This window comes from Octodon degus, unplaced genomic scaffold, assembly GCF_000260255.1.
Source record: "Octodon degus isolate 3935 unplaced genomic scaffold, OctDeg1.0 scaffold00218, whole genome shotgun sequence".
Taxonomy (NCBI): Eukaryota; Metazoa; Chordata; class Mammalia; order Rodentia; family Octodontidae; genus Octodon; species Octodon degus.
In genome coordinates this window covers 756,027-774,311 of record NW_004524794.1, presented here as the reverse complement: position 1 = coordinate 774,311, position 18,285 = coordinate 756,027, and the positions used below count along the sequence as shown (strand labels likewise).

The following is an 18,285-nucleotide window of genomic DNA, read 5'->3' as shown; positions in this document are numbered from 1 at the left end:
GCGCGGGCGGGGGAGGGGCAAGGGGGGAAGGGAGGGAGTGAGATCACCTAGCGGCCGCCAGCCCCGCCCCGCCGCGCCCTCGCCCGCGCTGCAGCCCAGCGGGGTGGTGAAGTCCCGCTTGCACTGGGGACCCCTCGGCGACCCCTCAATGGGATATTGCTCCCAGCCCCGGAGTCCCTGGCCTGAGGTGCCCAGGCGCCGTGAAGGCTCGGAAAGGGGACCAGGACCGGGCGCTGGACGGGGGACTGGGCGGGTATCTTCCATACCCCCCAGTCGCTCGAAGGATGGTGACGGGTACCATACTCGAAGCGTCCCCAGCGGCGCCCTGGTGCCCGCGCGTGTACGTGTCTCCGCACCTCCAAGACGCGACTCGCGTGTCCCCCGACTCTGCCCCACGCCCTTCCCCACGCGCGACACCGGGGCTGGGGTCTCTTCTTCGGGAGCGGTGAAGGGGCGGGAGTAGCAGGGTGGCAGAAAAGACGCTGCTCGACCACCACCTCCTCCACCACCTCCGATTCCGTTTCCCTCGACTCCCTGCTAGTCCCCGTGTCATTTCTTTGTCCTCGAGACTGGCCTCATCGCGACCTTTCCCACCACCCCACCCCTCTCACAGCGGTGCTCCTCCCCAGCAGCCCTCCGAGGCTGGTGGCCGTGACCTCCCTGGGAGGCCAGGCGAGGCGAGGGGGAGGGAGGGGGCTGGAATTCGCGCGGAGCCGCGGGGCACGGAAGGCCTAGGGCCCAGATGGCAGATTGCAGCCCTGGTGGCCATGGTATTTTTATGGGCATGCCTGTTGCCCAGCGAACCATTCCTGGGCCCTCCATTCAGCCTCGGAGTGGCACCTGTATGGGGCTCTGGCAGTGCACCCTCTGGCACCCCACTCTCACAGGGTTGGATACCCGGCCTTCAGGGGTCTTTAGGAGGGAGTGCATGGGACCAGACCTGGGGAGGGAGGGCACCCTTGGGTCCAGTGGGCTGTTACTTCCTGAGCCAGCAGCCAAGACTGAGTGTGCTGGGCCAGCGCTGCTAAGGGATCCCGGAACTTCTGGCCTCGGCCAGTCAGTGCCGATCCCCCACATCCACCCACAAAAGTGATGAAGCCCCCCCCCCCGCCTCTGTGCAGCACCACTGCCAGCCTTCCCTCAAGCTCTCCACCCAGTTGAGGTTGGGTGCTGAGCACGGCTGTGATGCTGCCCAAAGGGAATGGAGCCTGTGGGGTACCAATGCACTGTGGATGCAGTGTGCCAGGTACCATCTCTGTTTAATGGAAAAGTTACAGCGAGCTGGGTGTGGAGGCCCGCGCCTGTAATCCCAGCACTCCGAGGCTGAGTAAGGAGGATCAGCAGGAGTCTGAGGCCAACCTGGTGTACACAGCGAGTCCATGGGGCAAACAAAACAAAACAAACAAACAAACAAAAAACATAAAGAGACCCTGTCTCTAAAAGAAAAGAAAGTGCTACTGCACTGGCCTGCAGTTGTCCCAAAAGCACTTATCTCGCACTGCCAGGCAAGGAGGCTGGTGCCACCTTAGTCCCGCAGTGGAAAGCAGACAGCCATGGGAGGCATCTTCAGCTCTCTGAGCTCACGGCTCTGCCCACAGCCCTCCGCAGCCATGCTGCATGCTTTCCTTCCCTGTGCAGCACTGGGGACACGCCCAAGCCCTGATGCTGGCATTCATGACACCTGCCCACCCTGTGCTCTCCAAGTCCCCTCCTTGTCCTCCTTCTGGGAAGGCTCAGAGCAGAGAGCAGAGGTCTCTGTGGTGACCGCACGCAGAAGGGGATTCGGCTCTGGGAGCCTGAATGCTCCAGGCACTGGATGGACTGCAATATTCGCTACCTTCAACAAAGTGGAGAGTCCAGGCCAGCAATGTGTCCCATCCCAGGAGCCTCCTAGGTGCCCCACAGGAACACGGCCCTTCAGCCGTGCCAGTCTCTCAACAGAGACCCTGGGTGGCACGACCTGACCTGTGCCTCAGTGCTGGTGGCACAGAAGTCAGAACCACTTGGCCTCTGAATTAGAGGGAGGTGGGCGTGACAGCTGAGAGCCCGTGACAGCTATTCTGTCCACAGGTGGAGTGGACCTGTTTTCTTGCTGTATTACCCCCGCTTTTTTTTTTTTTTTTTTTTTTGCAGAACCGGGGATTGAACTCAGATCCTTTTTTTTTTATTTTATAATTTTTTTAAAGATCTTTTATTTATTTATTTATTTTCATTTATTTTTTTTTGTGTGTGGCCAGCTCAGCCCACCAGGGGGTGGGTCTGGCTGGCATGTGGTGCTGGGGGATTGAACCGCGGTCCCTGTGCTTTGCTTAGCTTGTTCTAAGTAGGTGCTTTAGACCACTGAGCCATCTCTCCAGCCCCTGAACTCAGATCCTTGTGTTTGCCAGTCAAGCACTTATCCTACTGAGCCATCTCCCTGGTCCCTACCCCCGCTTTTAACGTAGATCCAAAAACTTTGTTCCTTCTACCTTCAAGAGATACTGCGCAGCGCCCCTTATTTGTTTATTTTTTTAATTTTTAAACATCTTTTATTGATTTATTTATTTGGTACAGGGTCTCGCTACACAGCTCAGACTCGTAGTGATCCTCCTGTCTCAGCCTCCCCAGCGCTGGGATTACAGGCGTGCACCACTACATCTGATTTCGGTAACTAGCACAGCACACCAGCATGCAGTACCAGGGATCAAACCTGGGTCCTTGTGCTTGCCAGGCAGCCACTTGTGCTGCTGAGCTATCTCTCTGGTGCCTAGGGTGTCACTATGTGGTTCAGATTGGCCTTGAACTTACTTTGTAGCCCAGGCAGACCTTGAACTCAAGCCTGCAGAGATGACAGGCATGTACCACGTTGCCTAGCATGCGCTATATATTTCCAATAGTTAAAATGTCAGGCTATCGCTATCTCCACCTGCAATCTGCTTCTGTCTGCATCTGACAGTCAGATGGTGGGTGGACAGATGCAGACATCTGGTGTGTGCCACTGTGCTCAGCTGCCCAACCCCCTCAGCAGGCACAAGTGACAAGGTAGCATTGCTTCTGCGAGCTCCTGATCTGGGGTACCTGGGAGGATGCCCGTGAGGGACAGGGTGGGCTCTGGGTGCAACGTAGTTAGCGTGTTCAAGGTCCCGGGCTCTGTGTCAGCAGCACGGAAGAAGCAAACAATGGGCCCTCCAGGGCCAGGCATGATGGTGCATGCCCGCCCTGCCATCCCAGCAGGGGAGGAGGGCGGAGGCAGGAAGAGCCCTACGAGCTTGCAGTCCTGGAGCTAGAACTTGGGAGCTTGTACTTGCCAGGCAAGCGCTTATGCCACTGAGCTATCTCCTGGTCCAAGCACCTTGGAGTTCAGCCGGAGCTAACAGTGATTTCAAAACCAGCCCGGAGGCTGAGCGTGGTGGCACACACCTGTAATCCCAGCACTCAGGAGGCTGAGGCAGGAGGATTGCCTTCAGTTTGAGGCCAACCTGGGCTAAACAGGGAGCTCCAGGCCAACCTAAACTTCACACTTGAGCCCTATCTCAGAAAGACAAAACAAAATAAAAACGAGGAAGGTGGCCACCTGCAAGCCAGGAGCCCTCCTCGCAGGGAACAGAGCCTGCTGGGCCTTTCACTGGGCCTTCTGAGCCCCAGATTCCAAGCCACTGGGCTAGGGCCTGTTCCTGTGGCAGGAGACCATCCAGGCACATGAGAGCCATCTGTCCCTCCAGCTTGTGTTTGTACTTAGCCCGCAAAGCCCCTGGCAGATGAAGCTCTTGTCTTTTTCCCTCTTCTCCTTCCTCCCTTCAGGAGGAGGTTCAAGGCCACTCAAGATGACAGGAGGTATACTGGGATCAGTGACACAGCCTGTGATCCCAGCACCTGGGGAGGCTGAGGGAGGAGGAGGGCAAGTTCCAGCCTAGCCTGAGCAAGTCAGCGAGACCCTGTGTCAAAAGAAAATATTCAGGGCCAGGGAGATAGCTCAGTGGAATATGCACTTGCCTGGCAAGTACAAGGTCCTGAGTTCAATCCCTGGTACCGCAAATTAAATAAATAAATAAATAAATAAATAAATAAATAAATAAAGGTGAGGATGTAGGTCAATGCAAGGGCCCTGGGTTCAATCCCCAGTAGGAGGGGAAAAAAGACAGTGACCTTACAAAAAAGAAGCTTCCTAAAGACCAAAATAATGAGACTCATGACAGTGACCAAATTGTGGCAGGTGAGCAGTGACTGGGACATTGAACCCAAGAAAGCTGGGGCAGTAGGGAGGCTTCACTGTGGAACCCACATATGGGCAGAAAGGAGCATGGGCCTCCAAGTGCTAGGATGACAAGCGTGTCCCACATCTGCCTATACCGCTTGGCAGGAAAGTCCCAAGCCTACCCAGGTACTAGCAGAGGGTTAAACCCCACGTCTTGCTGGGAAGTGGCCAAGTTCCAGAGCAGCAGGTGGGGTGGGAGCTATTGTTGGGCCTTTGAAAAAACACAATCTGCTGCCAGCCCAGTGAAAAGGCATGCAGGCAGAGTAGCTCTGTATTGGGTTTGTTTGTTTTTTGTTTTTTGTTTTTTTTTTGCGGACCCGGGGATTGAACTCAGGCCCTTGCACTTGCCAGGGAAGCTCTTATTCCACTGAGCCATCTCTCTGGCTCTGTGAAAAACAGAATAGCTTGGGCCAGCGAAACGCCTCAATGGACTGAGCGCCTGCCTAGACAAGCACAGGGACTGGGTTTGATCCCCAGCACCACAGGCTGTGTTGGCCCTGCCCCCGGGCAAACTGAGCCAGCCACGGGGACTGGGTGTGGTGGCGCCACCTATAATCCCAGCACTGAGGAGGCTGAAAACAGGAGGATCACTGTGAGTTTGAGCTGCCTAGTGAGACCCTGTGTGTTTGCTTGGTTTTGGGTTTTTTTTGCGGAACCGGGGATTGAACTCAGACCCTTGCGCTTGCTAGAGAAGCGCTTATTCCACTGAGCCATCTCCCCAGCCCCCCACTAAAGTGTTCTTGCTAGGTGTGTTGGCACACACCTGTTATTCCAGCTCTTGGGAGACTGAGGCAGGATTGCCTTGAGTTTAAGGCCAGCCTGGGCTACAACAGCAAGATACTGAGGGGGCAGCCATCTCCCACACGGCACCATGGTGGCCCCCAAACCCCTTGTGAAGCCCAAGATCATCAAAAAGAGGACCAAGGGCTGGGGAGATAGCTCAGTAGAATAATTGCTTGCCTGGCAAGCGCTGGGTCCTGAGTTCCATCCCCAGTACCACAAAACAAAAAAAAAAGAGGACCAAGAAGTTCATCCAGCACCAGTCAGACCGACGTGGCCAATTTCAGTGCAACTGGTGGAAACCCAGAGGCATCGACAGCAGGGTACGGAGGAGGTTCAAGGGCCAGATCCTGATGCCCAACAGAGGTTATGGAAGTAACAAAAAGACCAAGCACATGCTGCCCAGCGGCTTCCGGAAGCTCCTGGTGCAGAACGCTAAGGAGCTGGAGGTGCTGCTGAGGTGCAACGAGTCTCACTGCGCAGAGATTGCTCACAACGTTGCCTCTAAGAACCGCAAGGCCACCGTGGAAAGAGCAGCCCCGGTAGCCATCCAGGTCACCAATCCCAGTGCCAGGCTGCGCAGCGAGGAAAACGAGTAGATGGCCTGTGTGCGTCTTTATTTGTGCTTCAGTAAAACCACAAAAACTGCAAATAAATAAGCCAAAAGCTAATAAAATAAAACAAGGTAAATTATATGTCATCAAAATCAAAAACCTGGGGGCTGGAGAGATGGCTCAGTGGTCTAAAGCACCTACTTGAAACAAGCTTGGCAAAGCACAGGGACTGCGGTTCGATCCCCCAGCACCACATGCCAGCCAGCCCCGCCCCCTGGTGGGCTGAGCTGGCCACACACACACACAATAAATAAATGTAATAAATAAAAATAAATAAAAAAAAATCAAAAACCTGTTTTTCCCCCTTGCTACTGTGGACTGAACCTGGAGATGCCACATGCCCAACCCTTTATTTATCTATAAATTTTGACACAGGGTCTCACTAACTTGCCCAGACTGCCCTGATTTCCTGCCTCAGCCTCAGCCCAAATGGCTGAAATCACAAACTTGCAACAAGATGAGACAGTAAAGTGGAAAGGTGAGCTACAGAGTGGAAGGAAAGGTTTGCAAAATGTATATTTTTAACTTTTTTGGTGGGGGGTACCAGGGAGTGAACTCAGGCCCTTGTGCTTGCCAGGCAAAGGCTTATTCTACTGAGTCATCTCCCCGGCCCCTTAAAATGTATATTTTTAAAGGACTTGTGTATGTAACTTACCACTCAAAAGTACACTAAGCATTGTCAAAAGATTTCTCCGGTGTGCTAGCAATGAAATTCAGGGCTTGTATATGCCAGGCAAGTGCTCTACTACTGAGCCAGCCCTGGGAAAGCTGGCGCAGGTCCTTACTGGCGAGTTCATCAAGGAAGATACAGAGCTGGGTGTGGCCACACCTGTGATCCCAGCTTGGGAGGCTGAGGCAGAAGGGTTGGTGAAAGTTTGAGACCAGCCTGGGCTACAAAGCGAGCTGAAGGCCAGCCTGAACTGTGTAGCAAGACCATGTCTCAAAAAAGATCCCCCTGGGCCTGGGAGATGGCTCAGTACAATAAGCGCTTCCATGGCAAGCGCAAGGGCCCGAGTTCAATCCTGGGTACCACAAAAAATGAAAGAAAAAGATTCCCCCCCAAAGACAAGTGTAAATTAAAGGCCCAGCAAAATGCCGCTAAAATTATCATAATTAAATGAGACTAGAGCCTGGTGGGCTTATCAGTGGCATGGTGCATCTGGAAAACAATTTCATGAGTTCTTTTCATTTCTTTCCTTGTTTCTTTGAGAACAAAAACTCTCAACCGTCCCGCTTCCGCCTCCGGAATGCTGGGAATACAGGTATGCGCCACTACGCCTAGCTAGGAGACCTCAAGAGTTAAGTGAAATCAATTACACGTGAGTTTACATTTCACACAGTGACTTTCTATGAGAAAACCAAATTATAAATATGGAGCAATAAATGCCCATAGGAAACAGGGGAGGGCACGGAGAGAGCGAGGCGCCAGGAGATGAAAAGGAGCGGAGGCGTGACCCGGCGGGCCGCTGGGACCGGATCCGATCGTCGTCGTGGACTGCCAATGCGGCCTACTGAAATGTGCTCCCAGGGCTGCAAGCTTCCCTCACACTAACCCGCCCTGCCTCCTCCGTGGTTTCCTTCTAGCTGAGTTTTTCCAATAAACTTTGCCTCTGCTAAAAGAAAATTTCCACTGGATGGGGTGGTGCACCCCTGTCATCCCAGGACTCTAGGAGGCTGAGGCAGGAGGATTGCAAGTTCAAACCCAACCTGGGCAACTTCAAGAGACCCTGTTTCTTGGGCGTGGTGGCGCACACGTTATCTCAGCTCTTGGGAGGCTGTAAACAGGAGAATCACTACAAGTCTGGTCTAGTCCTGAACACCCTGTAGACCCTTCCTTAATATATGAGAGAGAGAGAGAGAGAGAGAGAGAGAGAGAGAGAGAGAGAGAGAGAGAGAGAGAGACCCTGCCTCAAAATACAAATTTAAAAATAGGGAGATTGGGGCCAGGGAGATGGCTCAGTGGAATAAGTGCTTCCCTGACAAGCGCAAGGGCCTGAGTTCAATGGCCGGTTCCGCCAAAAAATAAAAAATAAATAAAAATAGGGAAGGGGTTGAAGGGTGGGGAGAAGGCTGGGAAATAAACTGAGTCAAGGAACATCATGTACAGGTATAAATTCCCTTTGATGAATGTGATCATTATGTAAACCTAAAAGGTACCATGAACTTAATCAATTAAAAATAAGTGAAAAAAGTTACCTTTCCTCAAAAATACAAATAAGCCAAAGAGAAACAAAATAAAATCTCATATCCCTGATTAAGAAATCTGAAAAAAAATAGGGGAATTAAGGATGTAGCTCCGGGGAAGGGACCTGGGTTCACTCCCCAGTATTGGCAGGGAGGGAGGGAAGGAAGGGACAGGGGGAAGGAAGAAGGAGCAAGCCTAGAACAGCCTGTTCCAAGCCTGCCCCATTTCTGTACCCTGGAAAATCCGGAGGCCTTTGTCCTTGTCATCGCACCATGCTCGTGGGAGATGGCCGGCTAAGGCCCACAGAGAGGGGCAGCCAGGGCTTGAGCCTGGCTTTGTGTACCCCTCCACCTCTGCCAACTGAGAGGTGTGTGCGTATGAGGAGCCACCTGGGCAGCATTGCATGGGCTAGGGACACTTCCCAAGAGCCAGGCTAGGTGCCTGGTACAGTGGCAGGTGTCGGGGGTGGGGACCGCATGCAGTGGCACTGCACAGGTTATGTGCGTGCATGGCTGTGCCGGGATCCAGATGGGGCGTTGAGCGCACACTCACTGCCTCAGAGGCTGGGAGGAGGGTGCCTGGTTGCTGCAGCAGCTCAGGCCATGTGGAAACACAGCCAGGAATGGAGCTGGCCTGGGCCTGGGTGGAGAGCAGACAGCCAGGTGGCCAGCTGGGCGAGGGGATGGGGGCTGGGGCCTGGCAGGGCCTGGCCCCCAGCAGTATGCATGCACTTCTACAGCAAGGGTGGCTGCTTGGGGGTGTGGCTGTGTCGTCTAAGTGGGGCACAACTAGGTGAGCACGTGCAAGCCCAGCCAGGAGTGGCAGGTGGGGGAGGAGGAAGAGGGTGGGGTATCCCTGGCTCCCACAGGCCCCCAGGGAGGAAGCCACTCTTACTAGGGTGCAGTTAGCCCTGCCCAGCCCCCGCCCCACACCCTCCATTCCCGGCCGTCATCTCTGGCACCGGCTGCCCTACAGAGGAGGGGCAGGAGGAGCTTGGTCTCAGTTTCTCCAGTCGCGGGTGAGGCACCATGGGGCAAAGTGACCTCCAGCACAGAAATCCCAGGAAGCAAAAGTCCCAGGCAGTGAGCCCTGGGGACAGGGGCGGGCCCAGCTGAGGACCGGCTGAGGCGGGTTCAGGGCCCAGGAGTGGGGGGCAGGAGTCCTGGGGACGGATCAGGGAAGCCCAGGAGCAGGCAGGGAAACAGGAACCTACTTCCCGGTGGCAGCAGCCCAGGCAGTGGTAGTGGGGGGAGGCTGGGGGAGGGGGAGGAAGTGTGGGCGGGGCGGGGCGGGCGATGGAGAGCAGATCGGTCGCCTGGGCCACCTTCACACTGCTGCCCTACTGCCCAGAAGCCTGCAGCTCGGCCAGGTAAGAAGTTTTGAGGGCCCCAGGTGCACACCTGACTCCTCCTGCCCAGTCCCCAACCCACCAGCCAGTCCAGGTCCCCTGTGCTATCTGGATGCTTCCAGGCCCCAGCCTGACTGTCCCCCTGATCTCCTCTGCCCAGAACGGGGCCCAGGCTGGACCCCATCCCACACGCACACCCTCACAGGCACCTGCACCCTGGCGCCTCCCTAAGGGCCCCTGTGCCAAGAAACTGGGCCACCAGGCTGGCCCCCAAGTGGAGGCTACATTCGCTGTCGCTGGACACTGAGGATACCTGTGGCCACCCCACTATGCTCTTGGCCACCACCACCTCCGGTAAGGAGAGATGAGCAGGCTTTCCCAGTCCCCGCAGCCCTCTTTTGCCATCCTGTGGGAGTAGGGGTGGGGTAGGGGGAATGTGGGCTGCCCTCATCTCCCACAGATCCCCACAGCCAGGATCCCTCTGTTGGAAGTGGGAAGTGGGTGGCAGGGTGGCAGTCATATCCCTTGGGCCAAGGGACCCCTGCCCCACACCCTCACTAACTTGGCCTCTCTCTTGCCCAGCAGTGCCTGGGCCCCTCCCCCTGCTCAGCAACAGCAGCCAGGAGCAGCCCCTGGATGCCCGGGATCCGCTGCTAGCAAGGGCCGAGTTGGCCCTTTTGTCCACTGTCTTTGTGGCCGTGGCTGTGGGCAACGGCCTGGTTCTGGGGGCCTTGGTCAGGAGGGGCCGGCACGGACGCTGGGCTCCCATGCACGTCTTCATTGGCCACTTGTGCCTGGCTGACCTGGCAGTGGCTCTGTTTCAAGTGCTGCCCCAGCTGGCCTGGGACGCCACTGACCGCTTCCGAGGGCCTGATGCCCTGTGCCGGGCTGTCAAGTACCTGCAGATGGTGGGCATGTACGCGTCCTCCTACATGATCCTTGCCATGACGCTCGACCGTCATCGTGCCATCTGCCGCCCCATGCTGGCCTACCGCCACGGGGGCGGAGCTCGCTGGAACAAGCCGGTGCTGGTGGCCTGGGCCTTCTCACTGCTTCTCAGCCTGCCACAGCTCTTCATCTTTGCCCGGCGTGATGTGGGGGACGGCAGTGGGGTCTTTGACTGCTGGGCACACTTCGCAGAGCCCTGGGGCCTCCGTGCCTACGTCACCTGGATCACCCTGATGGTGTTTGTGGCGCCAGCCCTAGGCATCGCTGCCTGTCAAGTTCTCATCTTCCGGGAGATCCATGCCAGTCTGGTGCCTGAGCCATCCGAGAGGGGGTGCCGCAGAGGGCACCGGATGGGCAGTGCCAGAGGAGGCACACGTGTGTCAGCAGCCATGGCCAAGACCGTGAGGATGACGCTGGTGATTGTGATCGTCTACGTGCTGTGCTGGGCGCCCTTCTTCCTCGTGCAGCTGTGGGCAGCGTGGGACCCCCAGGCACCTCGGGAAAGTGTGTGTGGCTGTCCGTGGGGGCGGCTTGGGCACAGCTGTGCACAGCAGGCGCCCTGACCCCAGCTGGGCTCTCCAACCCACAGGGCCCCCCTTCGTGCTGCTCATGCTGCTGGCCAGCCTCAACAGCTGCACCAACCCCTGGATCTACGCATCCTTCAGCAGCAGTGTGTCATCAGAGCTGCGCGGCTTACTCTGCTGTGTCCGGGGCCGTGCCCCATCTGGCCTGGGACCCCAAGATGAGTCCTGTGCCACTGCCAGCTCCTCCCTGGCCAGGGAAGCTTCCTCCTGAGGCAGTAGTGGGTGCTGGACTTGCAGGCTCCCAAAGCCCAGCTGTGCGCCTGGGGCTGGCTCCAGGGCCGTGTTGCTGCCACACGGTGTGGCCCTGGCCTGAGCCCCTTCTGGCCTTACCTTCTCCAAGCACTCAAGAAGGCTGGGGGGCTCCAAGACTGTGAGAGCCCCTTAGGCGAGCTCCTCCGTGCATGATGTGGGGACAGATGGGGTCTCAGGTGGCAGGGGACACAGGCAAACGCCCCCATGGAGCGTTCGACATGGAGATTCACAGGAGTCAGAGAGGGAGCATCTCTTGATCTGTACCTCTTTATCCATCCCTTCTCTGTCCCTCATTAAAATCACAGTTCCTTTTCCATACTACAGGTTGTGTCCTGGGACAAGCTATGGCGTGTACACACTAAGACCCCTGTGTGCCAGGCCCCTGGGCCCCAGCATAGGCTAGCAAGGCTTCTGAGGGCAGGTCTCCAAGTGGCACAGCTCCTGAGGGACAGATTATGCACCTGGCCTCCGGCACACACACGATAGACACTCAGGGAATTGTGCATAGGGCTTTATGAGTCATGCAGGACCCTGCCAACCAGCCCCAGGCAGAGCTGAGGGTGAGGACAAGCAGGGGGCCCAGGGAGAGGGGGATAGCCCTGGGGTCCCATCCCTCAGTGTGGCTTGGGGGCTGAGTCTGGGCCCTGTAGATTCAGGGCAGAGGGGGAAACAGGGCCTACGGGCCCCCGCGCAAAGCCTTTGTTCCTGCCAAGCAAACCACCACCACCACCTGGGGACTTTGGGCTGCGTGGCCCAGGGCTAGTGGCGGTTGCCTGGCGCATGGTGGCCTTTCCCAAAAGCTCCTTGAACACCGAGTCCATGTTCTGTGTCACAGCCTGGGGGAGGATGGGCAGAAGCATTGGGTCATGGTGCTGCCCCGAAAGCCCTGGTGGCCCTGTCCCCAGCCTCCCCACTCGCCAGTATGATGCAGTGCCGTGCCTCTTCTGAGGACAGCAGCTCCTGGCCATGGCCCGGAAGTGGGGTCTGGCTGGCTGGGCCCTGGACCTCCCATCCTCTCCCTTTCCTGACGCAGATGGCAGACTGCTTCTGTGGTCTCTAGGGCCACTGGTATGTTGTGGCCTCCCAGGTCAAGGTCCTCCTCTGGGCTTCCACTGTGCCAGTCTGTCAGGCTCCTGGCCCTGCATATCCATCCTACCCATCCCACTCTCTCTAGGCCAGGGCATTGGGCCACAGTGGGGACACCAGCATACTCTTGCATGCCTTTTCTCAGCTTCCATGACTGTCCCAAGGCTTCTCTCCTGAGGGCTGACCCCCCATGCTGTGCACCAGACTCTGGTCCCGAGCCCACTATGCTCCCTCGGGCAGCCTCCCCGTCCCCCTCTCTGCCATCTGTCTCCCATCCTCCCTGGTGTGACAAGCACCTGCCATGTCACTGCCTGTCATTTAGCCTGGCTCTTACTGCCAGGTGTCCCTTGCCCTGTGCTAGCCTAGAGTCTGGGCTCATCCCTGCTCTGTGCCCCTGCCCTCCTGGGTGGAGGTACTCCTAGACTATGGCCACCACAGAGCAGGCTGCAGCCTTCTCAGAGGACAGGATGGGACATCAGGCTTAAGGACGGGATGCTGGGGCCATGCCTCACCTTATCTACCTCCACATGTCGTTCCGGGGAAGTTGGCAGCAAGCAGCGTCGTCCTTGGCCAGAGGGGCCCATGGCCTCAGGAGCGGTGCTTGGCTCCAGTCTGCAGGGCAGAGACAGTGAGTGTGACAGGACCCTGGGAAATTCCCATCTATGCCAAGGCCATGAGAGGGCCCCAGGAGGCTCCAGGTTCCTCTGAGCCTGTGCCTCTTGAGGCCAGTCAGGCTCAGTTCAGCCCTCCCTTCTCCCTCATATGAGCACCTTGTCTGCTGCCTGAGGAATGAGGGGTACTGTCTTGTCCTTGCCCAGCCTGAACAGCCTTACTCACCCCTCAGGCAGTGTGATGTACTTGTGTGGGATGAGCCCACGAATACCACCATGCTCCCCACGCCACCAGTCGCTCGAGGCACGTGCATGCAGCCTCAGCGTATCCCCACGCTGGAAGCTCAGCTCCTGCGCCGTGCGGCCTGTATACCCGAAGCAGGCCACTGCCTCCATGACGCCTTCGGGGTCTGCGGAGGAGAGAAGGGTGCAGGTGGGCGGTGCAGTCACCAAGGAGGAGAGCATGGCAGGCTGTACCGCCCTGCCCCTCACCATCCTCCGGGGCTGAGGTGCCACCTTCCTGCTCCAGCTCAGTGTCCCCCGTGAGGCTGTCCAAGTGCATGTCCCTGAGGCAAGAGCATGCAGAGGGTGAACCCTCCCGCCCCCGTGCCCAGACCCCGGGCCCCTGGGAGCTGGGGCTAAGGGAAGCGCACCCCAGGCACTCGGCAGTGGGCGGCGCCATGCACTTCTCATAGATGGGGCCGGGCAGCAGGGCCGGGGCCGGGAAGACTCGCGCGGGCTGCACAATGAGAGTCTGCACCAGCTGGTTGACGCGGCCCTGCAGGGCCACCGGGTCCTGCCCACTGGGCACGGGCAGCAGCGTGGGCCCGAAGCACACCGCCAGGTTGTAGGGGTCCATCATGTTCTCGTCGCTGTACTGGGACAGGCTGGGGGACAGGCGGATGGGTGCTCCCGTGGGTGCCTCAGCCCCCTGCCCCGGCCCGGCCCCAACCCCACCCCACCCCTGTAGCACTCACTGGTTGAGGAAAGTGAAGAGGTAGCGCAGCACCACCAGCACCGGGCTGGGGAGCCGCGCCAGCAGGAGGCCCACGGGCTGCACGTGCTCAGCCACAGCCTCAGTCTCTGCAGCCCAGAGCCCGGAGAGGTGGTGAGTGAGTGTGCCCATGCCACTGGGACCTTCCCCAGCGGCTCCTCTCTCCTCCCCTGCAGAGGCCAGCAGCTCCACCACCAAGTCCTCAGGGAAGAGTGGGGGCTCAAGGCTGCGAAAGTACAGCTTAAGCACACCGGCCACTGAGTCCAGGTCATGGGGTGTGCAGCCCTCCATCAGGGGGTCCTCCCCTGTGGGTACAAGGTACAGTGAGGGCCAGCCATGCCCACCAGCCCATGCCACCCGGAGCCCACCCGCCCATCTCCACCTCTCTCAAAGGCATCACGAATCTCTGTGATCCGAGGCTGGGCACCGGACACCCGAAAGATGCCCTCGTGCTGGAGGCCTGTGGAAGACATGTGGTCAGGTGCCAGGGTCCCCTCCCCTGGGACTGGCCCACAGCAGGCGAGGCACCTGCCCCCAGTGCCACATCAGGAAGGGCTTACCATTGAGGTTGATGAAACGGATGCAGCTCTCCACCACCAGGGGCACGGGTTGGCCTGAGCTCTGAGGACAAGACAGGCAGGGTGCCACTTCACAGGGAGGCATGCAGTACCACTTTGCCCTGACCAGTGTACTATGGCCAAGTTTGTGACACTTCCTCCTAAAGGCCCACTACTTCCCTTTTTTAGATATTTTGAGACAGGGTCTCACTATGTGGTTCAGGCTGGCCTTGAACTTACTATGGTACCCCAGACTGGCCTTGAACTCACAGAGCTTCCTGCCTCAGCCTCCCGAGTGCTGGGACTACAGGTGTGTGTGTCACCATGCCTGGCATAAGTATCTGGTATTGCTGATGCTAATTTAGGTAGTGCCTTACATTTTATTTGCCAATTGTTGCTGGAATGTAAAACGCAATCAAAATCTGGAGGCTGACCTTGAATCAAGTAACACTGCAAACCCAAATTTGTTAATTTAGAGTTTGATTCTTTTGAACGTTCTATATACATAATCACATTGTCAAAAATAACAGGTTTGGGAGCTACGGCGATAGCTCAGTAGAACAAGTGCTTGCCTGCAAGCACAAGGGCCTGAGTTCAATCCCTGCTTCTGCCAAAAAAAAACCCAAACAGGTTTATTTTTTCTTTTTGGACACCTCCTCCACACTTCTGGTAAGCTGGAGGTCAGACCTAAGGCCTCAGCCCTGACTAACACCCCTGCCCTTCTGCAGTTTGGAGACAGGGTCTCACTAGACCCATAAATTATTGCCCAGCAACTGGGCTTGAACTTTCAATCCTCCTGCCCCAGCCTCCCCAAGTGCTGGAATGACAGGGGTGCATCATGGTGCCTCGCTTTGGGTCCCTCTCTACCCCTGTATTTCACTATCCAGGATCCCCAGAGCTGTACATGCAAGCCAGAAGTGGGACCTAGGGGCATTGGTGGCGATCCCAGGTCAGGGTGACCCTCAACACAGGCCTAGGAGAGCTCATGGGGTGCAGTTGATCTCCAGTGGGGACAGAGGACATGAGGTCAGGTGGCTGCTTGGCCAGAGCTGAGAAAGCACAGAAGAACAGGGCTGGCCTGCGGCCCTGTGCAGTGTGGACCATGCACATGCCTGGATGAACTTCTCCATGTCGCCTCCAAAGAGTTTCTGCTTATACTGTGAGCTGGGACGTAGCTGGCGGCTCTTCTGGACTTTTCTTTGTGAGTACTGGGTCCTGCAGTGAAGGAGACCTGGCTTAAGGAGCAGGCACAGGACAGCTTGGCCCCCCACACCTGCCAGGCCAGACCCTGCACCTCCTAGGCTATTTGCTTTTGAGACGGGCTTCGAACTCAGGCTCTCTCAGGCTTTTTGGCACTGCACAGGGGCCGCAAGGCACCAGGAACAGGGCGGGGTTCCATGAAGAGGCTGGGCATTTGGGGGGGACTCACCAGGGGGTCTCTTGCTGCTCTTTGTCACCTGGGGAGGAGAAAGCATTGCTGGTCTGCCTCATGGGGGGAGGCGTTCAGTGGGCTCAGTGAGGGGCTGGGACAGGCTGAGGTTGAGCTGTTGCCGGGCTGTCCCCATGTGCCAGGCTGACGGGGCAGGGAGGGAGGGAGAGCAGCAGCACACCTCGCTCTATGGCCTCCTGAAGCTTCTCGTGCTTGGCCTGCAGCTTGGCAAGGATACTGCGTCCACTCAGGTATTCCTGCAGCTTCTGGGGAGTCCAAGAAGAGCCCCAAGTTTCAGATGTACATGGCCCATGCTGCCCCGCCACCCAGCAAGTTCATCCAGGTATGTGCCAACCGTGATGTAGAAGGTCTCTGTGTCCTGCTGCTGGCCCCGCTTCCGGCCCACCTGCCGCCCACCGGAGTCGGAGCCAGTGGACCGAAGGGACTCTGTGGACGGGCTGCTCTGGAAGGAGTCAGGCATGTCCCCATCATCCGATGTCACCAACTCCAGCAGGGCCTGAAGCGTCGCCTTCAGCGTCTTGTTCACCTGGGGGATAGACAAGGCTGGCAGGTGGAGGCCACACCAGCAGAAAAGGTGGGGAGTCAGTGACAAGGCCCTGAGGCCCAGCCCTGGCCCTGCCCTCTTCACACCTCCTCTGTCTCAATGGTCTGCTGGTCCAGGCGGCTCCGGATGTTCTGGGCCCTAGGTACAATCTCGTCCCGAAGCTCCAGCTCAACCTGGATTTCAGCCACCTGCAGGGACAGTGCCAGGGCTGACATGAACACCCCCAAGAAATGCCCCTGGGGAGCACAACACACTGCTTGCTTGTGACACTTGAGAGAGGGGAACTGACTCAGTGGGAAATCACTCAGCCCCCACGGGGAGAAATACAGATGTGGGAGTGGGTGCCAGGGATGGCTCCTGGCTGGGTGATGGAACTACAAGTTATGAAGGGACTAAAACCACTGAACTGTGCTGCAGACTGAATCCATCTCCAGCCTTTTTGTTGTGGGACACAGTCTCGCTGTCACTAGGCTATCCAGGCTGCGCTCCAACCTACCGTCTTCCTGTTCCAGTCTCCCAGAGTGCTGGGGTGATGGGCATTGCTAGTACACCCAGTTTGAATTATATATTTTTAGTGACTCAGTAGTATGTGTTACACCTCAACTAGCTGTCTATTTAAAGCCAAGAATGGCCAGGAGAGCCAGGCCGTGAGGCAGGAGGGTCCCGGGAGCAGAAAGGGCAGAGCGACAGTGCCTGCCTGTGGGTGTACAGCTGCAGGGGAGAGTTTCAGGAAGCCAGGGGCTCTAGTACCTAGAGAAATCGTGAATGCAGGCGAGGGCGACGAGCATGTTCGCTCTGGGTTTGGACCCCAATGCCAAAAAGACACAAACATCTTTGTACCAGGAAAACTCTGTGATTATAGCCTGAATGGTATTGCAATTGTGGTGCACGCCTGTTATTCCAACACTTAGAAGGTTGAGGCAGGAGGGCTGCTGGGAGTTCTCAGCCAGCCTGGCCTACACAGCAAGACCCTGTCTAAAAGAAAACAGATGGGGCTGGTGAGATGGCTCAGTGGTCTGGAGCACCTATTTAGAACAAGCTTAGCAAAGCACAGGGACCGCGGTTCAATCCCCCAGTACCACATGCCAGCCAGCCCCGCCCCCTGGTAGGCTGAGCTGGCCACACACACACACACACACACACACACATAAATAAATAAAATTTAAAAAAATAAAAGAAAACAGAGGCTAAGATTTTTTTTTTAAAGCATGAGGATGTAGCAAGCCCACTGCATGGCGCTGCGCAGGGCGAGCCATGGAAGACAGCAGGAGAATCCCAGCTCAGCCTACGGCATGGATGACCAGGAGGCAATGGAATCCACTGCGAAGCGGCTGGAGCAGCGAGTTGGCCCGAGACCTAGGCCCTTGCCTGGAGACGGGCACTGGACTCAGACTAAGCGAACCTCTGTGAGTCACTGTCCTGGCTGAGGCCTCAGAGGGTAAGATAAGGCCCCAGCTGAGGACACTTAGCTCCAATCGCAATTAACTGAAAGGAGCCCAGAGCTGCAGACTTCTCACTCCTGCGGGGAATGGGGAAGGCATTCCGGAGCTAACACAGCTCTCCTCCACTAACCTAACGGGGCTGGGGAGATAGCTCAGTAGAAGAAGCGCAAGCGCGAGGGCCTCAGTTTAATCCCCAGTTCCACCAAAAAAAATAAAATCATAAAAAATAACAGATTACTGAAGAAGTCCTTGAAGGGACTCCCGAGTCCTGTTGGATCCCTACATTTTCTTCAGTATCCCCTGGCTTTGAAAAGCTAATAAATGTGGGCTGCCCAGAGTTTTTTGTTCTAAAACCCAGGAAATCTCTGTGAGAACATTAGGGTCCTTCTGGAGCCCTGAAATCACTGTATTTGTCTCTAATAGGTTTTGGCCCTAGTACAAATTGCTGAATTATTATGGCGGTCGTCTAATATGGCTGAAGCCCTAAAACAGCTTATCTTCCCAGAGACCACCTCCCCCTTCTTCTCCAGCCCATCCTGGATACAACTTCCTTTCACTTTTCCCTGCACAAGGGAAACCCCAGTCAGCCCCTTAGGTGTTACTAAACCTGCTCCTCAAACTCCACCCCTACTGAAAGTTCAGTCTCAGCTTCCCCT

The 18,285-nt window shown here is 56.9% G+C and overlaps 4 protein-coding genes across 12 annotated transcripts in view; 2 read left to right on the top strand and 2 right to left on the bottom strand.

Annotated features, from left to right (window-relative positions):
* Positions 1-443, bottom strand: part of L1cam (L1 cell adhesion molecule) — a 22,009-nt gene extending 21,566 nt beyond the window's left edge. The window contains exon 1 of the mRNA XM_023705361.1: positions 357-443. The gene's annotated coding sequence lies outside the window, so the exon portion shown is untranslated. The remainder of the gene's footprint in view (positions 1-356) is intronic.
* Positions 444-5,105: 4,662 nt separating this feature from the next.
* Positions 5,106-5,613, top strand: LOC101589772 (60S ribosomal protein L32-like). Its single transcript, XM_004645107.1, has 2 exons — positions 5,106-5,177; positions 5,260-5,613. The coding sequence occupies exons 1-2, from the start codon at positions 5,106-5,108 to the stop codon at positions 5,611-5,613; spliced, it is 426 nt and encodes a 141-aa protein (XP_004645164.1).
* Positions 5,614-8,778: 3,165 nt separating this feature from the next.
* Avpr2 (arginine vasopressin receptor 2) lies at positions 8,779-11,255 on the top strand. 7 transcript variants are annotated; one of them, XM_023705355.1, is made up of 4 exons: positions 8,779-8,831; positions 9,322-9,515; positions 9,744-10,615; positions 10,699-11,255. In XM_023705355.1, the coding sequence occupies exons 2-4, from the start codon at positions 9,491-9,493 to the stop codon at positions 11,065-11,067; spliced, it is 1,266 nt and encodes a 421-aa protein (XP_023561123.1). In that variant the 5' UTR covers positions 8,779-8,831; positions 9,322-9,490; the 3' UTR covers positions 11,068-11,255. The 7 variants fall into 7 exon arrangements, with proteins under 7 accessions (XP_023561123.1, XP_023561121.1, XP_023561122.1 ...); XM_023705353.1 differs by having other exon boundaries at positions 8,805-8,831; positions 9,394-9,515; XM_023705354.1 differs by lacking the exon at positions 8,779-8,831 and adding an exon at positions 8,835-8,895.
* A 206-nt stretch (positions 11,256-11,461) lies between these two features.
* Arhgap4 (Rho GTPase activating protein 4) overlaps positions 11,462-18,285 on the bottom strand; it is a 25,552-nt gene continuing 18,728 nt past the window's right edge. For all 3 annotated transcript variants that reach the window (XM_023705390.1, XM_023705391.1, XM_023705392.1), the window contains exons 8-20: positions 16,274-16,375; positions 15,978-16,169; positions 15,804-15,888; positions 15,623-15,650; positions 15,306-15,408; positions 14,197-14,257; positions 14,019-14,096; positions 13,620-13,941; positions 13,296-13,529; positions 13,135-13,208; positions 12,869-13,052; positions 12,544-12,643; positions 11,462-11,781 (exon numbers count right to left, since the gene is read on the bottom strand). In XM_023705390.1, the coding sequence (XP_023561158.1) occupies positions 11,560-11,781; positions 12,544-12,643; positions 12,869-13,052; positions 13,135-13,208; positions 13,296-13,529; positions 13,620-13,941; positions 14,019-14,096; positions 14,197-14,257; positions 15,306-15,408; positions 15,623-15,650; positions 15,804-15,888; positions 15,978-16,169; positions 16,274-16,375 (1,785 nt within the window). In that variant the 3' untranslated portion in view covers positions 11,462-11,559. The remainder of the gene's footprint in view (positions 11,782-12,543; positions 12,644-12,868; positions 13,053-13,134; positions 13,209-13,295; positions 13,530-13,619; positions 13,942-14,018; positions 14,097-14,196; positions 14,258-15,305; positions 15,409-15,622; positions 15,651-15,803; positions 15,889-15,977; positions 16,170-16,273; positions 16,376-18,285) is intronic.

Excerpts from the sequence above, each read along its gene's own strand:
- LOC101589772 (XM_004645107.1), top strand. The coding sequence starts at position 5,106 with ATGGTGGCCCCCAAACCCCTTGTGAAGCCCAAGATCATCAAAAAGAGG. Across the intron at positions 5,178-5,259 it reads AGGGCTGGGGAGATAGCTCA|AAGTTCATCCAGCACCAGTC; the intron begins GTAGAATAATTG and ends AAGAGGACCAAG.
- Avpr2 (XM_023705351.1), top strand. The coding sequence starts at position 9,109 with ATGGAGAGCAGATCGGTCGCCTGGGCCACCTTCACACTGCTGCCCTAC. Across the intron at positions 9,516-9,746 it reads CTTGGCCACCACCACCTCCG|TGCCTGGGCCCCTCCCCCTG; the intron begins GTAAGGAGAGAT and ends CTTGCCCAGCAG. Across the intron at positions 10,616-10,698 it reads CCCAGGCACCTCGGGAAAGT|GGCCCCCCTTCGTGCTGCTC; the intron begins GTGTGTGGCTGT and ends TCCAACCCACAG.